This window comes from Aegilops tauschii, chromosome 4, assembly GCF_002575655.3.
Source record: "Aegilops tauschii subsp. strangulata cultivar AL8/78 chromosome 4, Aet v6.0, whole genome shotgun sequence".
Taxonomy (NCBI): Eukaryota; Viridiplantae; Streptophyta; class Magnoliopsida; order Poales; family Poaceae; genus Aegilops; species Aegilops tauschii.
Genome location: NC_053038.3, coordinates 216,046,072 through 216,068,029, shown reverse-complemented (window position 1 = coordinate 216,068,029; position 21,958 = coordinate 216,046,072). Strand labels below are relative to the sequence as shown.

The following is a 21,958-nucleotide window of genomic DNA, read 5'->3' as shown; positions in this document are numbered from 1 at the left end:
GTACCCGTAATGAGGTATAGCTTGGAAGCGTGTAAAAGCCTCTCGCCCCAACAGGGCGTGATATCCACTGCTGAAAGGGGCCACTTGGAAGGTTATTTCTTCGGACCGATAATTCTCCGGCGTGCCGAATACCACATCAAGTGTGATTTTTCTCGCACACCGCGCCTCCCGACTGGGAATGATTCCTCGGAAGGTCGTGCTGCTTTGCTTGATGCGGCTTCTGTCTATTTCCATTTGTGGAGTGTATCCTCATAGATGAGGTTCAGTCCGCTGCCGCCATCCATGAGGACCTTGGTGAGTCTAAAGTTGTCCACGATGGGACTGCGGACTAATGCAGCTGGCGCTCGGACTGTCTTGTATTTCGTTCGTCACCGGCATTAAAGGTTATGGCCGTGTCATTCCAGGGGTTTATCGCGGCGATTTGACAGACTTCGGTATGTTTGAGGCGAATGTCTTGAAGATTGTCAATACTCTAGGGTCGTCGTCTTCTCGGGGGTGTTGTTCTGGGAAATTCTTGGTGAGGATATTCTCGCCGCTCTTGGTGTGACGCCCCCGATTTGACCGTACACTAATCATGCACGCAAATGTGTACGACCAAGATCAGGGACTCACTGGAAGATATCACAACACAACTCTAGACACAAATTAAAATAATACAAGCTTCATATTACAAGCCAGGGGCCTCGAGGGCTCGAATACAAGCTCGATACACAAGAGTCAGCGGAAGCAACAATATCTGAGTACAGACATAAGTTAAACAAGGTTGCCTTAAGAAGGCAAACACAAAAGCAACAACGATCGAAGAGGCAAGGCCTCCTGCCTGGGACCTCCTAACTACTCCTGGTCTTCGGTGGCCTCCATGTAGTAGTATCCGTCGGCAGTGGCATCTGACTCCAGGGATCCACCATCTGGTTGCATCAACCGGAAAGAAGAAGGAAGGGGGAAAAAGGGGTAGCAAAGCAACCGTGAGTACTCATCCGAAGTACTCGCAAGCATCAGATCTAAACTAAATATGCATTGGTATCAAATGAAGGGGCTGTATCTGTGGACTGAACTGCAGAATGCCAGAATAGAGGGGAAGGCCTAGCCTATCGAAGACTAGCATCTTCAAGCAGCTCCAAGCATCTTGCAGCATGTAGAAGAGTAAATAATAGGAGTTTATATTTAACAAACATGTTGCAGTATCAACGGCCAAAGATCCTTCCTCGACTCCCTACGAGAAAGCAATCCCGGAGCCACATAACTTAAGTATCCATTTCTAGTTGTATTAGATCAAGATATAAGTCTGAACGTCCATTACCATGGACACGGTATTCGAATATATATCTTCCCTGCAGGGGTGCACCACGTTACCCAACACGCTCGATCACCCTGGCCGGACACACCTTTCTGGGGTCAATGCCCGGCCTCGGAAGATCAACACATCACAGCCCTACCTAGGCTCAGCAGAGAGGTCCCCGCCGGTCTACATCCTAAGCACTCCGGGGTCTGGGCCCATCGCCCGTTGCACTCCGGGTCGTTGTGTGCAGGGTGGATACCAGCACCACCCGTGTAGTGGATGGCACGATCTGACCGTGCCACAATGCTGAACTGGACATTTGACAAAGCTTCAGCTGATACCACGACGTCGAGGCCCATATCTATTCTCGCGTGGTGGTTAGTGCGTAAAGGCCAAAGGCCAACTCAGAACAAATACCCAAACCTGTTAGTGCATTGGGGGCTCGCGGAGACGAGCAGAGACTCACAATAATGTGACCCCCTCGCCCTGTCTCGAGGAAATACGGCAAGGGCAAGCCCAGCCCACTCGAGGGCTGCCTGACTTCCCGGCCGTGCCTCGTAACCATCTTGCGGGTGCTCTCCGGGCCCGCCCGACTTTCACCAAGGTCTCCAGTAAAGACAAGGTAACCGTGTGTCCAAACATCAAGGGGAAAACCCAAGGAATCACCCTCGGAGGATTCCACTCGATGTAATCATCAAGGTGAACGTAAGAGGGACCACCCTCGAGGTTCACACTTGAGGTGTTGAACGACAGAGCCGTATCGGGAATGGTGAAAGAGGAAATCACCCTCGATGACCACGACCGAATAGCTACACTACAGAATTATCATCAGGAGTGCGTTATGAGGGATCACCCTCGGCACTCGATAGTAGTTCTGCAAAGTCGAGCAACAAAAGGGGCGTGATGTGATGTGAGGTGTCAGGCTCTGGTCGTCGATCACGTTGATCGAGTCGTCGATGATGAAGCAGGGGCAACAAGGACAAGGTGGGGGTCACAGATGGATCACTAACAAACCTATACTAAGCAGTTTAGGAGAAGCAGGTAGGTAATAATAGCAGGTACAAAAGCAGGCTATGCATCAGAATAGGAGCAAACAAATTGTAACGCCCACGATGCGGCTATATCTCCCACGTGTCGAGGCACGACTTAGAGGCATAACCGCATTGTGGTTTTGTCGCAAGAAGGGTCATCTTCACACAATCCCATGTAATGAACAAGAATGGGATAAAGAGTTGGCTTACAATCGCCACTTCACACAATACATAAATATAATCCAAACATCATCCAAAATACACACATAGACCGACTACGGTCAAGATCCGAATGAAAATAAGATAACCCCAAATGCTAGATCCCCGATCGTCCCAACTGGGCTCCACTACTGATCATCAGGAAAAGACACATAGTAACGGCCACGTTCCTCATTGAACTCCCACTTGAGATCGATCCCATCATCTGCACTGGCATCGTCGGCACCTGCAACTATTTTGGTAGAATCTGTGAGTCACGAGGACTCAGCAATCTCACACCCGCGAGATCAAGACTATTTAAGCTTATAGGAAAGGATGGTGTAATGAGGTGGAGCTGCAGCAGGCAATAAGCATATGTGGTGGCTAACATACGCAAAAGAGAGCGAGAAGAGAAGCAACGGAACGGTCAACATCTAGCAATGACCAAGAAGTGATCCTGAACTCCTACGTACGTCATTCATAACTCAAACCGTGTTCACTTCCCGGACTCCGCCGAGAAGAGACCATCACGGCTACACACACAGTTGATGTGTTTTAATTGGGTCAAGTGACAAGTTTTCTACAACCGGACATTAACAAATTCCCATCTGCCTCATAACCGCGGGCACGACTTTCGAAAGATAATACCCTGCAGGGGTGTCCCAACTTAGCCCATCATAAGCTCTCACGGTCAACGAAGGATAAACCTTCTCCCGAAAAGACCCGATCAGTCTCGGAATCCCGGTTTACAAGACATTTCGACAATGGTAAAACAAGACCAGCAAAGCCGCCCGAATGTGCCGACAAATCCCGATAGGAGCTGCACATATCTCGTTCTCAGAGCACACCGAATAAGCGAAGCGTACAGGTACCAACATAACCCAAGTTGCCAAGGGACGGTCCCGCACGGTGCTCTAGTTTGGACCAGCACTCAGAGGAACACTGGCCCGGGGGTTAAAATAAGATGACCCTCGGGCTCGCGAAAACCCGGGGGAAAAGGCTTAGGTGGCAAATGGTAAAACCAAAGTTGGGCCTCGCTGGAGGAGTTTTATTCAAGGCGAACTGTCAAGGGGGTCCCATAAATCACCCGACCGCGTAAGGAACGCAAACTCAAGGAACATAATACCGGTATGACAGAAACTAGGGTGGCAAGAGTGGAACAAAACACCAGGCATAAGGCCGAGCCTTCCACCCTTTACCAAATATATAGATGCATTAATATAATAAGAGATATTGTGATATCCCAACATATCCATGTTCCGACATGGAACAAACTTCAACTTCACCTGCAACTAACAACGCTATAAGAAGGGCTGAGCAAAAGCGGTAACTTAGCCAAACAACGGTTTGCTAGGAAAGGATGGTTAGAGGCTGACATGGCAATATGGGAGACATGATATAGCAAGTGGTTGGTAGCACAGCATGGCAATAGAACGAACAACTAGCAAAGCAAAGATAGAAGTGATTTCGAGGGGTGGTTATCTTGCCTGCAAGGTTCTCAGAGTTGTCGAAAGCTTGATCCTCGTAAGCGTACTCAACAGGTTCCTCGTTCACGAACTCGTCTCCCGGCTCTACCCAAGACAAGAACACACGCAAAGTAACCACAATAAATCACGAGGAATGCACAAACAACATGATGCAAAACATGTATGATATGCGAGACGTGATATGCGATGCATATGCGTGCTCCGGAAGGAAAATGATGAACAAGGCAGTAACTTGGCAAACCAAGCATGCCACTGGAAAGATGAGATAATTTCGGTCGAAATCGATATAAAGATCACCGGAAACGGATGCACGGTTTGCAAATGGCAAGCAAAACAAGAATGACACGAATCTGCGATTAACAGCATGATAGCACTTAAAATGCAACAAGTAACAATGCTACAGCACTCCAACATAGCAACAAAGCATATGGCAGTAATCTACAGGAGATGCTTGACAAAAGATGAACACAGAGCTACGGCTAGATCACAACATATCAGGCTCAACCAAGCATGGAAAAAGTGCAAAAGATAACAGGTTCACCGACTTGGTGAAATTACTGGACATGGCAGAAAACAGCATCAGGTAGCAATGTTCAGAGCATGAAATCAACATGCTACAGGAACTTAACATGGCAAAACAAGGCATGGCAGTATTCTACTAAATGCATATGACAAAAGTCCCTTACTGACCATAAGCCAAAAAGGACCAGAAGATATGATGGCAACCTTGTAAACATAGCAAGTTTCATTATCAGGTTTCAGACTCTGCAGAAAACAGAGCATGGCAGAAACAATAATATGAAGGCATCTTGGTGAGCTTGATGCACTTACCACAAGGCAATTCATGACGAAACAAGCATACCTACAGCAAGATGGCATGTTTATGAAGCTGACCATGGCAAGAGAAAATACATAGCATGTATGGATCAACTACAATAATCTTGGCAAAAAATTGAATAACACGTAAACAATCTGCCAGAAATATTTTATAGTAAAAGTAGATAAATATTGAGTCATGCTATGGTACTCCATAATTGCAAACAAGGGCAGGAATGGATAAATTACAACAATATCTACAAAACATCCTTACTGAACATCTCCAAAATATGCATGGATCTCTCTGTAGCATCAAGTTTACATGGCAACAAAATAACAGCAGACAGACTTGGAGAAATTACTAAGTCCCTGAAATCAGAAACATTACGGGGCCTAGTTTGCATGCTTGTGCTAGTCACCACAGAGATCACAAAAATACATGGAATACACCACTGGAAAAATAGCATGGCATACAACAAAACACATGTAGAGCTCACGCCCATAAGATGCACAGATTAAATGATACAAAAATAACAAATCTCCAAGTTCTGCTAAGAACCAGTAGATAACAGCAACTAGCACTCTTGCAACAGAGATTTGGGCATCAACATGGCCTCAAATGAACATGGTGCAATTGAACAAAATGTAGAGCATCATGAGACGAACAATTCAGTATATTACACATGCGAAACGGAACTATATGCGGAGAGTTACGATGCTATGAACAAGTGGACATGTTGTGACAGAAAATGACTTAGAGAAAATCTCGAGGGTTCGGGAAAAGTCAACGCACGGGAGTTCTTCTGGATCCAGATCGGGGGTCGGCCTCGATGGAGCTCGCCGGCGACGGGAGAGGCGAGGGAGGCCGCGGCGGCCGGCGTCGGGGGGAAGAGGAGGCGCTCGGGCGCCGGAGGAGGAGGTGGACGGCGCGGCGGCGCTGGCGACGGCGGAGGAGACGCGGTGGCGCGGCGGCGGCGGCGTGGCGCCAGCGGGCGTCGGCGGCGAGATGGCAGGCACGGGTGCGGTGGCGGAGGGAGGCGAGGCGGCGGCGCTGGAGGGAGGCGCGGGCGGCGGGGCGCGACCGGGCTCGGGGGCCGGCGCTGGGCCCGCGGGCTTCGGCGGCGGCGGCGTACGGGCTGCCACGTGGCGGCCCCCGATTCGTCGGGCGCGACGGCGGGGAGGTGTCCAGTGGCGGCGGACACGTCCGGCGCGGCGCGAGGGGAGCGGGTTAGGGTTTGCCTGCGAACGTTTTTGGGAGAGATGCATATAAATAGGTAGAGGGAGCTAGGAGAGTCCAAATGAGGTGCGGTTTTCGCCCACACGATCGTGATCGAACGACCTACAGCATGGAAAAGAGTTTGGTGGGTTTTGGGCTGTTTAGAGAGGGGGTTTTGCTGCAACACACAGAAGGCCTCTGCGGTTACCCGGTTAACCGTTGGAGTACCAAACGACCTCCAAATGGAACGAAACTTGACCGGTGGTCTACCGGTGGTATACCAAGGCCACTTGACAAGCCTCGGTCCATTCCGAGAACGTTTGACACCCGCTCATGAAAGAAAACAAGAGGGGTGCACCGGAGGAGATGGGAGCGCCGGATTGCAAAACGGACAACGGGGAAAATGCTCGGATGCATGAGACGAACACGTATGCAAATGCAATGCACATGATGACATGATATGAAATGCATGACATGAACCAAATGCAAAACGAAAGACAAAACCCGACCACGGAGTGAATATCATAACACATAGTCGAAAATGGCAAGAGTTGGAGTTACAAATAAGGAAAGTTACATGCGGGGTGTTACAACACTCCACCACTATGACAGGATCTCGTCCCGAGATCTAGGACTGAAAGAACTCCAGATATTCAGAACGAAGATGGCCCTCGCGTTCCCAGGTGGCTTCCCGGTCGGAATGGTGCGACCACTTCACTTTCAGGAATTTGATTGACTTGTTGCGAGTCTTGCGCTCAGTTTCTTCAAGAATAGCAACGGGGTGCTCATGATAAGACAAATCTTCTTGAAGGTCGATCTCTTCGAAGTTGATAGTGCGCTCAGGCATCTTGAAGCACTTGCGAAGCTGTGACACGTGAAACACATCATGCACGTTCGCGAAGTTGGAAGGAAGCTCAAGTTGATAGGCGAGGTCGCCTCTTTTGCCAATGATCTTGAAAGGACCCACGTATCTAGGGGCAAGCTTCCCTTTGATATTGAAGCGACGAGTGCCTTTCATTGGAGAGACGCGGAGGTAGACATGGTCTCCGATCTCGAAAGCCACATCACGGTGCTTACTATCATAGTAACTCTTCTGGCGCGATTGCGCGGCTTTGAGATTATCACGGATGACTTTACACATTTCTTCGGCTTCTATGATTAAGTCATTGCCAAGAAGTTGGCGTTCACCAGTCTCTGACCAATTAAGAGGAGTACAACACTTTCTGCCATAGAGAATCTTGAATGGGGCCTTGCCCGAACTTGCTTGGAAGCTGTTGTTGTAGGAGAATTCGGCATATGGAAGACAATCTTCCCATTTCATGCCAAAGGAAATGACACAAGCCCTGAGCATATCTTCAAGAATTTGATTGACTCGCTCGACTTGGCCACTAGTTTGAGGATGGAAAGCTGTGCTGAAGCGAATGTTTGTGCCCATGGCCTTCTGGAAGGAGTCCCAGAACTTAGGGGTGAAGATGCTTCCACGATCTGAAGAAATCAATTGTGGAATGCCGTGCAAGGAGACAATTCTGGAGGTGTATAGCTCTGCGAACTGAACTGCTGTGATGGATTCTTTGATTGGAAGGAAATGAGCCATTTTAGAAAGCTTGTCAATGACAACGAAGATAGCATCATTTCCACGCTTGGACTTTGGAAATCCAGTCACGAAGTCCATTTCGATATGATCAAACTTCCATTCTGGGATAGCAAGAGGTTGGAGGAGACCAGCTGGTCGTTGGTGTTCTGCTTTCACTCTTCGACAGACATCACATTCATTCACGAATTGAGCAATTTCTCGCTTCATTCGAGTCCACCAATACGACTGCTTGAGGTCATGATACATCTTCGTACTTCCAGGATGAATGGAAAGAAGAGAATTGTGCGCCTCGTTCATAATGACTTTCCTTAGATCACCTTTAGGAACCACAATCCGGTCCTCGAAGAATAAAGTGTCTCTGTCATCAATGCGATAGCACTTGCATTTGGAAAGACCCTTGTCGATACCACGTTTCACCTTCTTCACCATGGCATCAAGAAGTTGTGCCTCACGAATTTGATCTTCCAAAGTAGGAGAGACTATGAGGTTGGCAAGAAAGTCTTGAGGAACAACTTGGAGATTCAGCTTGCGGAAAGCTTCACAAAGATCCGGTTGGAATGGCTTGAGAATTAAGTTGTTGCAATAAGCCTTCCTGCTCAAAGCATCTGCAATGACATTGGCTTTGCCTGGAGTATATTCAATACTCGGATTGTACTCTTGAATCATTTCGACCCATCGAGTCTGCCTGAGGTTGAGGTTGGGCTGAGTGAAGATGTACTTGAGACTCTTCTGATCGGTGAATATGTCCACTTGTCTTCCCAACAAGAGATGTCTCCACATTATTAATGCATGGACAACTGCCGCCAACTGAAGATCGTGAGTGGGGTAGTTCTTCTCATTGGGCTTCAACTGACGAGAGGTATAGGCCACAACTTTCTTCTCTTGCATTAATACAGCACCGAGACCTTGGAGAGAAGCATCACAGAAAACTTCAAATGGCTTGGATTCATAAGGAGGAGTTAAGACAGGAGCTGTGACTAGTTTCTCTTTGAGAGTGTTGAAAGCAACGTCACACTCAGGAGACCAGACATACTTCACATGCTTCTGGAGGAGGTTGGAACGAGGCTTTGCAATCTTGGAGAAATTCTCTACGAATCTTCGGCAATAGCTTGCAAGACCAAGAAAACTGCGGAGCTGCTTGACATTCTGAGGAGGTTCCCAATTCACAATTGCGGACACCTTCTCGGGATTAACAGTGATGCCCTTGGCAGAGATGATGTGACCAAGGAAAAGAACTTCATCAAGCCAAAACTCACATTTTGAGAACTTCGCATAGAATTGATACTCTCTGAGCTTGTCGAGCACCAATCGCAAATGTTTGGCATGATCCTTCTTATTGTTGGAGAAGACCAATATATCATCGAGATACACCAGGACGAATTCATTGGTATAGGGGTTGAAGATGAAATTCATCATCCGAGAGAATACTGGCGGAGCATTGACAAGGCCGAAAGACACGATAGTATATTCATAAGAACCAAAGCTTGTTCTGAATGCTGTCTTGGGAATATCTTCTTCACGAATGCGAATCTGATGATAACCCATACGAAGGTCAAGCTTGGAGAATACTTTAGCACCTTTGAGTTGCTCGAATAGCTCATTGATGTTGGGAAGTGGATACTTGTTCTTGATTGTCTTCTTGTTCAATGGACGGTAGTCGACAGAAAGTCGGTTCGTGCCATCCTTCTTCTTTACAAAAAGAACACCACAACCCCATGGAGATGAACTCGGTCTGATCAAACCCAGACGCTCTTGTTCATCGAGCTGTTTCTTCAATTCCTTCAGCTCGTTGGGTCCAAGCTTGTATGGACGCTTGCAAACGGGTTCAGTGCCAGGCTCAAGATCGATAATGTCACAGCCCCAGATCAGCCCTTGTTTGACTTTTGCTTGTTCCTCATGTCATCATGTTTAATTTTCAAAGAAACTTGAAATGGGGATGTTGAAACCCTAGCACCAAATGCATTCAACTAGGTTCAAGTAAAAAATATTTTCAATGAACCCAAATGCCCTTTAGAAAAGTTCATGATTTTTGTTAAAGGTGAAAACCCCTGCCAAAAATGATGCACCTATTTCTAGGCCATCCTGGATTTTGAATTAAATCTTGTTGTATTTGACTTTTGGGCATTTAAATGCTATAAATAATTTAAATGTTCAAATAATGTTGGAACTATTTTTGGGCCACTGAAATAATTCAGCAAGTGTCCATGAATATTTTCAGGATTTTAGGAAATGCCTTGGTATTTTTCCTAAGCTCAAAACAGAGGCAAAGAATTAGAAAACAAAAACAAATTAGAAAACAGAAGAGGGAGAGAAAGTTACCTGGACCTACCTACTGTGCAGCCCACCTGGCCGGCCCAGCTGGCGGCCCAGCCCACCAGGCGCTCTCCTGTCGCCTTCCTCCTCGCGCCAGTAGGCGAGGGCGCTTGCCCGACGCGCGCAGCTACATGCCGCGGCCACCTCCTCCCTCCCTGCCTGCCTGGCTCCGCCTCGACGCGTCTGGACGATGCCACGCGACCCCCAGAGCCGTCCGGCTCTCTCTCGCTCTCCCCCTCCTCTGTTCTTCCCGCCCGAACGCCTCCGTCTCCGCCGCTCGCCACCACCGCGGACACCGCCATCCCGGCGACGCCCTGAGATGCCCAAGAGCTCCGCCTAGTATCCCTCTTCCTCCTCGTCGAGCTGTGCAACGCCGGACGCCCCGAGTGCCTCCACGTCGTCGTCTTCAACCTCCCAACGCCGGAGATCCCTCTCGCCGCCCCGCTCGCTCCGGTGCTTCCCCGAGCACGCCGAGGCCACCTCTGCACTCACTGTGAGGCTCCGGTCCTTTTCCCCCTAACCACCTCGTCGATTTCACCCTGTAGCTGCCGTCCTCATGAGCTCCGAAGCTCGCCGCCGTCAGGCCACATCGCCGCCGCGGCCAGAGCTAGCTATGACCGCAACCAAGCACTGCAACATGCTCAGCACGCCGTCAGGAGCCTGGAACACTCAACCGTTGCTGCTGCCGTGCACTGCAGCGTCGTTTCGTCGGTCCCGTAGCCCCGGCCGCCGCTAACCTCAACGCCGGCGCTACTTCCGGCCACCCCACGGCCTCCCGCTTGTTCCATTGGATGGGCGCGAGCGCTAGCTACCCATAGCACCCATCTGCGCATCGAATGGATGCCGGAGCCGCGATTCCGGCGTGCCTCCGCCGTGGCCAGAGGTCACCGGCGGCTAAGCGCCGGCCTAACCCCGATTAGGCTAGTGCTAATGATGCCCTGTGCAATTGACATGCGGGCCCCACTGTATAATTAACCATCTAACAAAAATAGATTGAATTAATCTAAGTCCAGTGGCCCCACGTGTTAGTTTGACTACGCTGACGTGGCCGTTGACCTGGCCCCACTGGTCAGCCTCTGTTCCTGCCCTGTCACACTGACGCGGACCCCACTGGTCAGGTTTGACCTGACTGGGTTAGTTGACCTGCTGACGTCACACTGACGTCAGGCTGACGCAGTAAAGCATTATCTGGATTTAAGTTTATTCAGGAAATTCCAGAAAATAGTATAAACTTCTAAAAATCATATAAAATCAACCGTAGCTCAGAATGAAATAATTTATATATGAAAAATTATCAGAAAAATGCAATCTATCCATCTGTATCATTTTCATGCATGTCAAACTAAGTTATACCTGCTGTATAGGTGAAAACATGATAATGCACTATTTGAATTCATAGTTTGAATGTGAATTTGAATCTTTGGTTCAAATCAACTCAAACCATTCTGCTCTAGCTTGCATTAGCCCAAAACACATTCATATTGCCATGTCATAGCATGCATCATATTGTGCATTGCATTGATCGTGCCCTTCTCTGTTTGCCGGTAATCGTCCCCTCTCAGTAGCCGATGCTCCGATGACGTGATCGATGACACCGATGAAGAACTATAATATCTTCAGAAGTGCCAGGCAAGCATAACCCCCTTGTTCATTCCGATACAATCCCACTCTCTCGCTCCTGCTCTCTTTTACTACATTAGGACAACAACGATTCAACTGTTACTTGTTGCGGTAGTTGAACCCCTTATCCTCTGCATGACCTGTCATTGCCACAGTAAATAGATGAAACCCACTAGCATGAGTAGGAGTTGTTTGAGCCCTGATGTGCCTACTCATTCATGCTTGTTTGTCATGCCTGCTATTGCTTAGAGTTGTGTCAGGTCTGATTCATCGGGGATGAATTGGAAAGTTGTGAACATGTCCTACTGTGTGTGAGCCAAGTGTGTGAACACGATTTGGTAAAGGTAGCGGTGAGAGGCCATGTAGGAGTACATGGTGGGTTGTCTCATTGAAGCCGTCCTCAGGAACTGAGTTCTGTGTTTGTGATCCATGATACAGTTACTACCACGCATTGGGCCCGAAACCAATGGACCCTCTCGGCTTCTTAATCACCCTTGTCCTCTGTCCAGGAGTTGCAAGTAGTTTCTGGTGTTTGTAGTATGCTGGAGGCCGTGGACAGCGCTGACCGAGGGGTGGGCTGTGATGCAGTAGGCATGTGGCATGGTGTACCGGGCGCCCGTTTGGTGTCTCGGGAACCCTGCACACATCGTTCGGGGCCGTATGTGGAAACCTCGGCCGGACTCCCTGCGGATGGAACCTGAATAGGCGATAAACCTGGACTAGAGACTTGACTGTTTAGGTAGGCTGTGGCCGACTCCCTCGCCAGGCTTCCGCTTGAAGGTTGCCGAGGTACACGACGTGTACATGGTGGTAAGTGGCGAGAGCGTGTGTGACGAAGTACACCCCTGCAGGGTTAACATCATCTATTCGAATAGCCGTGTCCGCGGTAAAGGACTTCTGGGTTGCCTATAACAGTTCATAGACAAGTGAAAGTGGATACTCTAAAATGCGCAAGATAAGCGTGAGTGCTATGGATGGCGTTCTCGTAGGGAGACGGGAGCGGGTCCATAGTGGAGTATTGATTTGGTGAATATGTGGACTCGTGTGCGCCACCTCAAAAGAGTTGCTTGCAGTCGTAGTTAGGATAGCCACCGAGTCAAAGCTGGCTTGCTGCAGTTAAACTCCACCACCCCCTTTGTTGATACCGATGCATATGTAGATAGTTCTGATGTAAGTCTTGCTGGGTACATTTGTACTCACGTTTGCTTATTTTATGTTTTGCAGAGAGACGTCAGTCTCGCTAGTAGTTCCGTGTGGACTTCGACGTTTAGCTTGATACCTCAGCTACGATCTTGTGCCCTCGGCAGGATCTAGTAAATAGTCAGGCTTCTCAGCTTTTTTTTCATTTGTAGATGTCTGTACTCAGACATGTTGAGCTTCCGCATGTGCTTTGACTTGTATGCTCTGAATGTTGGGTCATGAGACCCATGTTTGTAATATCTGGCTCTTCGGAGCCTAATGAATAAATACTCTGAGTCGTAGAGTCTTGTTGTGATGCCATGTTGTATTTGCACATATCGAGCATATTGTGTGTATGATTGAAATGCTTGGTATGTGTGGGATCCGACAATCTAGTTGTCTATCCTTAGCAGCCTCTCTTATGGGGAAATGTAGTCTAGTGCCTCCTTGAGCCATAGTAGTCCGCTACAGCCCGGTTCACCGGAGTCCTGCTAGCCCAGCACTACTGCTCCGGAACACTTGACTGGCCGGCATGTGATTCACTTCGTTCCTGTGTCTGTCCCTTCGGGGAAATGTCACGCGGTGACATCCGGAGTCCTGCCTAGCCTGCTATAGCCCGGGTTCCCGGAGTCCTGTTAGCCCAGTGCTACAGCCCGGATTCTTACGCTGCTGACCGACATGTTCGATGTTGATTCATGTATGCCTGTCCCCATACGTTAGTGCCGCTTTGGGTTCACGACTAGCCATGTCGGCCCGGGTTCTCTGTCATATGGATGCTAGCGACATTGTCATATACGCGAGCCAAAAGGCGCAAACGGTCCCGGGCCATGGTAAGGCGACACCCGTGGGAGTACCGTGCGTGAGGCCGCAAAGTGATATGAGGTGTTACAGGCTAGATCGGTGTGACTTGGAATCGGGGTCCCGACAGCGTTGGTATCAGAGCCTGACTGCCTGTAGGTTTACCAAGCCAAACTGGTCGAAGTTGAGTCTAGAAATGCTTTAGTTATGTAAGGGAATTGATTGTGGAAGGGAACGTAAGGCTCTTTTTACTCCTTTACCTTATGCCCTTCTGATCTGAGTCACCCTCTTCTCTTCTACGGGGATTAAGAACTAGGCTTCTCTTCTCTCTATCAGGTTCACGTGTTACTAATCCGTAGACTCATAGGATTAATGGACTTAAGCCTCAGTTCAGTTCCTACTACTTCCGTATGTTGACCATTGATCCCGGAAGTTTATATTGTGATGTTGAGTGGTCATGCCACTATTTTGCAGGATGTCTCAAGTATTTTTTAGCATTTACAGTCGTTATGCTGTCCAAGTCATCCCAGGTTTCTAAATAGTCCGATGCATTTGCAATCCCTTCTTTCCGTTCTCGATGTTCCTTTGGGCCAGATTAACCACACTAATCGTTGAGTTGAGGTACTCTGTTGCCTTGACATATATGTTGGAGTTATTATTACGACCCTAGGTGTCTTAGAAGATTACCTAGTAAGCTAGCTATGCTTGTATTCCCAGTGTGCAGATTCTGGCTATTATTCTCGAAAGCATCCCGTGATGCCATCTAGTTAGTAGGCATTCTACTTCTGGGTTCTTGAGCCCAAGATTCACTCCACTTACCTCCTGTTGATAGTGTTTGCTAGTTCCCTTAAGTTATTAGTAACCTTTGCATTAGTCCTCGAGGTCCGAGGTATATCGTTCTTCTAAATACCATGAACCATTCTTGGCAGGAGTTCGTTTGAACCAAAAGGTCACGACCAGAGTGCTCTTAATGAGTTCTCCATTCTACATTGTGAATCTGCCAGTTCTACCCTTTCTCCATGGGTTATCCGGAAGAAATGTTGAGCTTCGCCCGACATACTAATCTATGCATCCACAACTCAGAAAACCATATGTTCCTTTGAGTTGTCCCTCTTTAGTTATTTTCTGGCCCTCGTCTATCAATTGATAGTCAGGAGTAATTGTGCATTTGTGTTATCGATGCCTATTATTCTGGTGGTCTGTCAAGCCATTCTAATCCGGAATGACTAGGAGAAACAAACTCCAGTACCTCGTCCATCTCTGGGATTGGGTCAAAGTAGTTGTATTCCGCAGATCAAATGCCTAACCAGCTTTTGTTCTGTTCTACCTACGAGTATTACCCTCTTTATGTCAGGAATCTCATGAGGATTGCACCAACCCTCATGAATTCTTGTTGCAGTGATACCTCTGGCCATCGTTATTCATTCCTCGGTCTCCGTATTATTGTAACCGGAATACTGACAAGTGAATCGTGGTGTGTGAAATCTATACTCCTAGCAATTCCGTTGCTTGGTAGTTAAAGGACAATAATTTCATCCTTAGCGTGTTGGTTATCGAATCACCATTCTGAGGTTGATCGTGCTACCTAGTCCTTATTTTTGGTGCACTCTTCAATCAATGAGTTAGGATTTTTGTCAAACCCTTGCTCAGTTGATCATATCGTCTTGCCCTGAAAAGCAAGATTGTTCTCGATCTTAATAACAAGTCGGTGGATCGTGATTTTCCAAATATCTTCTTGGAAGTACCACCAGGTTGTCCCTGACCGATATGTTGAGTTTGTGAACAAGTTGGTTTTCCAATAAACCACCCCTTCTCCAAGAATCTGTGTTGGATACCCCTGAGCTAGTTGGTCAAGCTAAACAACAACTTGGAGAGTTGGAAGATAAAAGGTTGGCTAACTTAGTTCATGTTAAGGGATATATTTGCGTGTGTTGAAGATAGATGATATCTTCATCGATTGGTCCCTGTGATCAGTTGTTGGACCTATTGTCGTATCAAGACCTTGATTTGAGTATGGGCTACCTTGATTTGAGTATGGGCTATCATCAAATCAAATCAGGACCAACGATGTTCATAATGTTGTCTTACTCGTGGTTGATCCCTCGAGCATACACCATTATATCTTTTGGGTCTGACCAATGCTATCACTTGTTCACATAATTATGGAATTCCATCTCCATGGAAACCTGGATGAAATGTTGTTGAGCCCATCAGCAACACTGCTACCTTCTCCATGACTCGTGTTGAACATCCAGCTAGTATTGGAAACTTTATAAGCATTATCTTCGTGTTCCGTCATGAAGCATATGTTGGATGAAAGAAGTGACTTACTCTAATTCATGTGCATTAGATGCAAGTTGCCGCCGTGAATTCGAGAAAGTTTGTTTTGCCTCCTCTGGAATCATCCCAAGTCAGTCATGCATATGTGCGAAGTATACCGCGGTTTGGAGACTTGCAACCTTCATTCTATATGTATCCCTAGCACACCAAGCCACTGATTGATTTGTTCAAGGAGAAGGAGTTCCTTCATAAGAGCTAATCCGGACTTATGAAAGAACTTCGATATCCTCGTTGATGGTTCCCAACCAGAACTCGGTAGTGTTTTATTATAAGACTACCATGTGATCATGCTTGTCTGGGACAACGTGCTCACATGTTTGTAGCAGAACCAGCTCGTGTTTTGGAGCTTGCTATCGTAGTTCATCCCCTGAGAATCTTGCAACGTTATCTCGTCGATTTGTGTTGCAAACCTTCATTTTTCTTCCTAGACTTGACGAGTCTGGAATATTCTGACACCAACCAGATCTAAATCTCAGGCAGACATGATGGTTGGAACATTCTCCAAGAATTATAATATTGCCCTCTCGATAACCGGTAAAGTGGATGTCGTGGCCAACACATCCAGCCGGAAGGCCTATTATTGTAGTATCTTGATTGATAAAGTTGGCCACCTCCCCATAAGGATTTCGTAGGACTTACCTCCGTAGTTATTCCTTATGGATTCTTGTGCTCCTGAAGTCCGACCTTTTACTTGATGTTCTAGATACCAAACCACATCTAATGGGTTACGCTAGAACATCAAGGAGAACATTAGAAGCGGAGTGCTAAATGTCTCTCGGTCGATCATCCAGATTTTGCTCCCTTGGCTTCGCTAAGGTGAAATCTGAGAAAGTGTTGTCCTCCTTTGCACCTGCATCCTCCATCACCGTTCATCATGGTAGTATGTTCTGTTGCCAGGATCCTCGACACGGATGTTGGTAAAACCTTGATGAATATGGAAATGCTCAAGTTCTTGAGAGCACGCACAAGCACTAGGTGTTATCATCGGCACTAACTGGGATTGCTCCCAGTTTCCTTCGGTTATGCTAAACCTTTCAAACAGTAGATTCACTCTCTACTGTTGAGCTCCTCCCCAGTTACTAGAATCATTCCTAGCATTTGCATTTTTGTCCCAGCTTGCACCGTCATTGTGCCATCCTACCTTGGATTACCCTTCCTAGTAATTACTGATAAGGACCATCTTCAAAAGTGGTCCCACCAGGGGTTCCGACCATTTCCGGTGATAAGCAAATCACCCCTTGTGTTGTCTGTAACAAGGTAGTCCACATCATCCATTCTGGTCCGAGTATGCCATTCTTTAGAATCCGTTCACACGATCGTTTGTGATTGCCTTAGGCTAGTATAAAGAGTTTCAATGATCTTAGGATCAAAAGTAGCCTCTTGCTTAGAAGCCTCCGGCTCCGGCTCCGGCTCTCTTCTGCGTCTCCGGCTCTCTTCTTAGAAGCCTCACACTTGAGCTGAGCAGCCTCTTGCTTCAGTGCCATGTTATAGAATTGATCAAACTGAGTAGGCTCAACAAGAACGAGAGCTAACTGCAGATCCTCTCTAAGGCCACCTCTGAAGTGATAGATCATGCTCTTTTCATCAGGAACGTCTTGTTTAGCGAAGCGAGCAAGTTTCTGAAACTGGATGTTGAATTGATACACAGACATGTTGCCTTGCTTGAGATTGCGGAACTCCTCACGCTTGCTCTCAACAACACTTTGTGGAATGTGGTGCGCTTTGAAGTCCCGACAGAAGTCAGTCCAAGTGATCACACGACCTCCTCTGGAATCTTTGTATTGTTGATACCAATCAGCAGCTTGATCCTTGAGCTAAAAAGAAGCGAACTTGACATAGTCCTCAGGCCTGACATTGCTACAATCAAAATGCTTGTTGATGTCCACGAGCCAATCATCGGCATCCGTGGCCTCGGCACAGTAGCTGAAAGACTTGGGCTGATTTGCGAGAAACTGGTTGAGAGTAGCAAAGCGAGGCTGATTGTTGCCTTGACCTTGATTGCCTTGATTGCCTTGCCCTTGGGTGCGTTCTTGCAAGAGTTGCAGAATCATCTGAGCATTGGCGTTGGTGGCTGCCATGATAGCTTGCCATGCCTCCGGAGGCGGAGGTGGTGGCGGAGAAGCAGTTTAGGAGAAGCAGGTAGGTAACAATAGCAGGTACAAAAGCAGGCTATGCATCAGAATAGGAGCAAACAAATTGTAACGCCCACGATGCGGCTATATCTCCCACGTGTCGAGGCACGACTTAGAGGCATAACCGCATTGTGGTTTTGTCGCAAGAAGGGTCATCTTCACACAATCTCATGTAATGAACAAGAATGGGATAAAGAGTTGGCTTATAATCGCCACTTCACACAATACATGGATTGCAATAAGATGTCAAAAGAAATAAGGAGCAGTGACTACAATTCATGGATTGCAAAAAGGAAAAAGGAAGGAGTTTCGACACGGAATGGCGGAGTTGTCGTATGGGGTCAAACATGGGTGCCATGTGCAGACAACCATGGTTGCCAAGGTATTTATCGCTTGTTAGCCATAAATGGTTGCCGTATGGGGATTTTTTCATATGATATCGAACATCTAAATTCAAGAATGTTGTGCAAGAAAGACAGCAGAACTAACCTGCAGTTTCCCATATTTTGTATCAGATATCCTGTCTACGGCAAGCACAGCCTTGACAGCATCATACCTCCACGCAGAGACAACAAACTTATGTGGATGCGGCGGGCCTCCTATCTCAGTAAAGTCGACAGTTGACAAATCAAGACGATCGACGTACATGAGCTAGTATACACAATAAAAAGAAAGCTATGTTAGTTGCCATCATGCTATGTTGAAAAAAAGCTTATGCAGTTTCCTTGAGTGACAAGGTGAAAAGAAGGGGAGAAAGATTTGCCATCTATCTATGTTAGTTGCCATCATGCTATGTTGGCAGTTGCCATCCTATTATGCTGGCAGTTGCCACCAGTTCAACATGATAGTTGCCATCCAGATTGTATAAAGAGAATGAATGTAGGAAATGAACACTATTTGTGTTGTAGAAAAATGCTATTGCCTTGTAGGCAGCAACTACAGATGCCATGGATCAAACCAAATTCACTTTCACATGTAAAAGAGTCATAGAGAAATGAAACAAAGGGTTGCCATGCACGATCTCCTACGGTTGCAATCAAAAAAAGGAAATACAAAATTCAGTTAAAAGATCAGTCAAAAACTCTGGATTGTCGGATTATGGCCAAACAGAGATACCAAAAATGCAAAACAATTTGGTTCACACTTATGAACAGTTGCAATGTTGATTTAGGAAAGAATGAACCGTGGTAAGAGCATTTGCAAAAGAGTAGGGGAAAATACCATTAGGTGCAAGCGACAGCCCTTTTGGCACATCTTATTTGAGAATGCATCATGTAGGAAGTCCGCGATGAATTTACACCAATTCATGTTCTTAACGTCTTTCAGCTTTGCCTGCACAACACAATTTCAGGACAAAAAGATGCCGCATCAGCATTCAGAATAAAAATATCAAAAACTGGTAGTGACTATCTTCCGCATGACATCAAAATCAAAAGATTGTAGGGGAAAAGAAGTAGAGAGAGAGCATTCACCAGGATAGGGAAGCACTTGTTGCTTGGGCGAAGAGATGTGGTAGGCGCAAAGACAGCTGAGATCAAGTACATGAGCAGCTTCATCTTAAATACCTCGCCATGGGTTTTCATGCCCTCCAGTGAAGTTGCCAGCACAGTCGTATTAGGCATGGATGCCATTGCAGGAAACAAATGGGCGAACAAGGCTTCCTCAATCTTATTATTGACCTCGTACGGACTTTGATTTCTCCACGGGGCACACCCAAAGTGCAGAACACAGATTCCTCATCCAAAGGCAGTCTTCCACGTCCTGGAATCACGAATTCCCTAGACGTAGGCTCATATATCTCACCGAGCCAGTAGCATACAGGGTTTACTAGGTTCGTGCACTGAACATTCATCAGAGCCTGCATCCCCATCTCACGGCAGCTCCCTTCTACTCATCAGTAAATCCTCCATTCAATATAGTCAGGCGTTCTTGCGAAGCCCTATTGCACTGACGTTTCTTCTTCTGCATAACACAAAAAGGATCGTTTGTTGCCATGTTCAATGTAGTAAAAATTTAGTTCTAACAGAAGAATGAAAACCCAGTGTCAAATTAAAACATAGGGGGAGAGTAACCTCATCTCCGTATTTTGTACGACCGGTCGCACGATTCTATGGCAGTAACTCCATGAAGTCATCATCATCATCTTGATGGTCACTGCGAGCCATTGTGCTACGGTAAGAAAAAAACACACTAGTGTAAAATGAAAACACAGCCGATAGATGCAGACAGAAATGCACGAAATAATGATTCACTGGATATCATCGATAACAAAAAATGAAAACTGCCATGTTTACCCCAAAGTTGTAGCATCTGAAAAGGAGGTAATTGCCATGTGCTGAACATGCACAAATAGGCAGCAAATAACCAATGGAGAAGCAAATGCAGAAACATGGCAACTGCATGTGTGTGTGCTTCTTAGGGAAGCAGTTGCCATGTAGCAGAATCAAGTTGCCATGTTGGCACTAATAAAAGTGGCAACTAAGGCAGTAAAGAGGAACACCCATCTACCATTGTCCAACATGTAATGTGGCAAATGGCACATTGGCTTAGTAAAAGGACGGGCCACATCTACTAGGTTCGAGTTGCCATGTTAACAAACAAAGGATGTGGCAGCTAAGGCAGTTCAAATAGGACAGACAACTTCCAGTCTACAACACATAATGTGGCAACTCACACCCTGTCCTCGTAAAAAAATGAGTTTCCATGTGATGCAATCAAATATGTTGTGCTATCACAAAAACAACATGGCAACATAGTGACTCTGTTGTACAGTCGAACTGCCATTACTCTGCATATGACATGGCAACTGGCATAGTTGATTCACAAAATTAGTTGCCACTTAGAGGATAGTTGTAGGTAAACAAATGCAATGAAGTTGCCGTGACTGCCATTATCACACACTTAAATATGCAACTACCTAGATATAGAAATCATACACAAAAATTACTCCCTGACTTTGATCTCATAAACTGACATTATCCTACATATGACATGGCAAATTACATAGTTGATTCAGGAAATTAGTTGCCATCAGTGCGATAGTTGGCGACAAAACAAGGGTGTTGAAATTGCCATGACTGTCATTATCCTACGCTTTGAAATGCACCAAACTAGATCTAGGGTTCATTCACAACTATCATACCCTGAATTCAACAACAAAGAACGCCCTAAAAACAGTGATGGCCATAGCCTTCGAGGCAAAATCAGAACTAACAAACTAGAAATCACTCACACAGGCAAATCCAGGAACTAATCTCTCGTATGTACGGATGTGGTTGCCGACCGGGCGAGCCTCACCGGCATGACTACCACCACGACGACAAGGAAACTGCCCAATGCCGCCCTAAATGGCACGCACGCGACTCCCCCGCCGACGGGGACACCGGAGTGCCGCCAATTCGCCGGAATCTCGAGAATGCTCGAGGGGAATGTGACCATGGAGGGAGGGGGACATATTTCGCAGGGAGGAATGGGACCAACTTTGATAGCCTTACCTTCTCACTGCGGCTGCTCCGGGGATGACGCTCTGGTCGAGTGAACCCCAGCAACGGTCGCGAATGTCGTCGACTCTTCCGCCGCCTCCTCCTCTCGTCTTCTCCTCCAATCGAATGGAACTTCTGTGGATAGTGGGTTGGGGAGAAGTCAATGCGGATGGGAGTAATGGAACCGCAGTGAGGGGAGGGAATGGCGAGTCATGGGAGACGCCAACCGAAGTCATGCGTGACATGCGGGCGCGATGGAAGTTCCAGCGCACACCCCGACTCGCAAACCGCTGACGTCCGAGGGGGAAACGGCGTGCGGGCGAACCAACTACACACCACACACCGGCCTTGTCCTACATGGCACACGGAATCTGCCTTCTCGTGTCAAGATTCATGCAAAAACGAATCGACGACGATCAAGACGTGTGGGCGAATTGAAGAAGTGCCACACGTGTGGGCATTAGTGTTTCCGT

At 47.1% G+C, this 21,958-nt stretch overlaps 1 protein-coding gene across 3 annotated transcripts; it reads right to left on the bottom strand.

The window, feature by feature from the left end:
- Positions 1-637: 637 nt before the first annotated feature.
- On the bottom strand, positions 638-21,839 carry LOC109733705 (uncharacterized). 3 transcript variants are annotated; one of them, XM_073496495.1, is made up of 7 exons: positions 21,498-21,839; positions 20,076-20,157; positions 19,476-19,965; positions 19,225-19,335; positions 18,493-18,654; positions 3,996-4,079; positions 638-908 (listed from the first exon to the last, which is right to left on the bottom strand). In XM_073496495.1, the coding sequence occupies exons 3-6, from the start codon at positions 19,632-19,634 to the stop codon at positions 4,059-4,061; spliced, it is 453 nt and encodes a 150-aa protein (XP_073352596.1). In that variant the 5' UTR covers positions 19,635-19,965; positions 20,076-20,157; positions 21,498-21,839; the 3' UTR covers positions 638-908; positions 3,996-4,058. The 3 variants fall into 3 exon arrangements, 2 of the variants coding, with proteins under 2 accessions (XP_073352596.1, XP_073352595.1); XR_006662513.2 differs by lacking the exons at positions 638-908; positions 3,996-4,079 and having other exon boundaries at positions 17,499-18,654; positions 20,076-20,172; XM_073496494.1 differs by lacking the exons at positions 638-908; positions 3,996-4,079 and having other exon boundaries at positions 17,499-18,654.
- Positions 21,840-21,958: the final 119 nt, after the last annotated feature.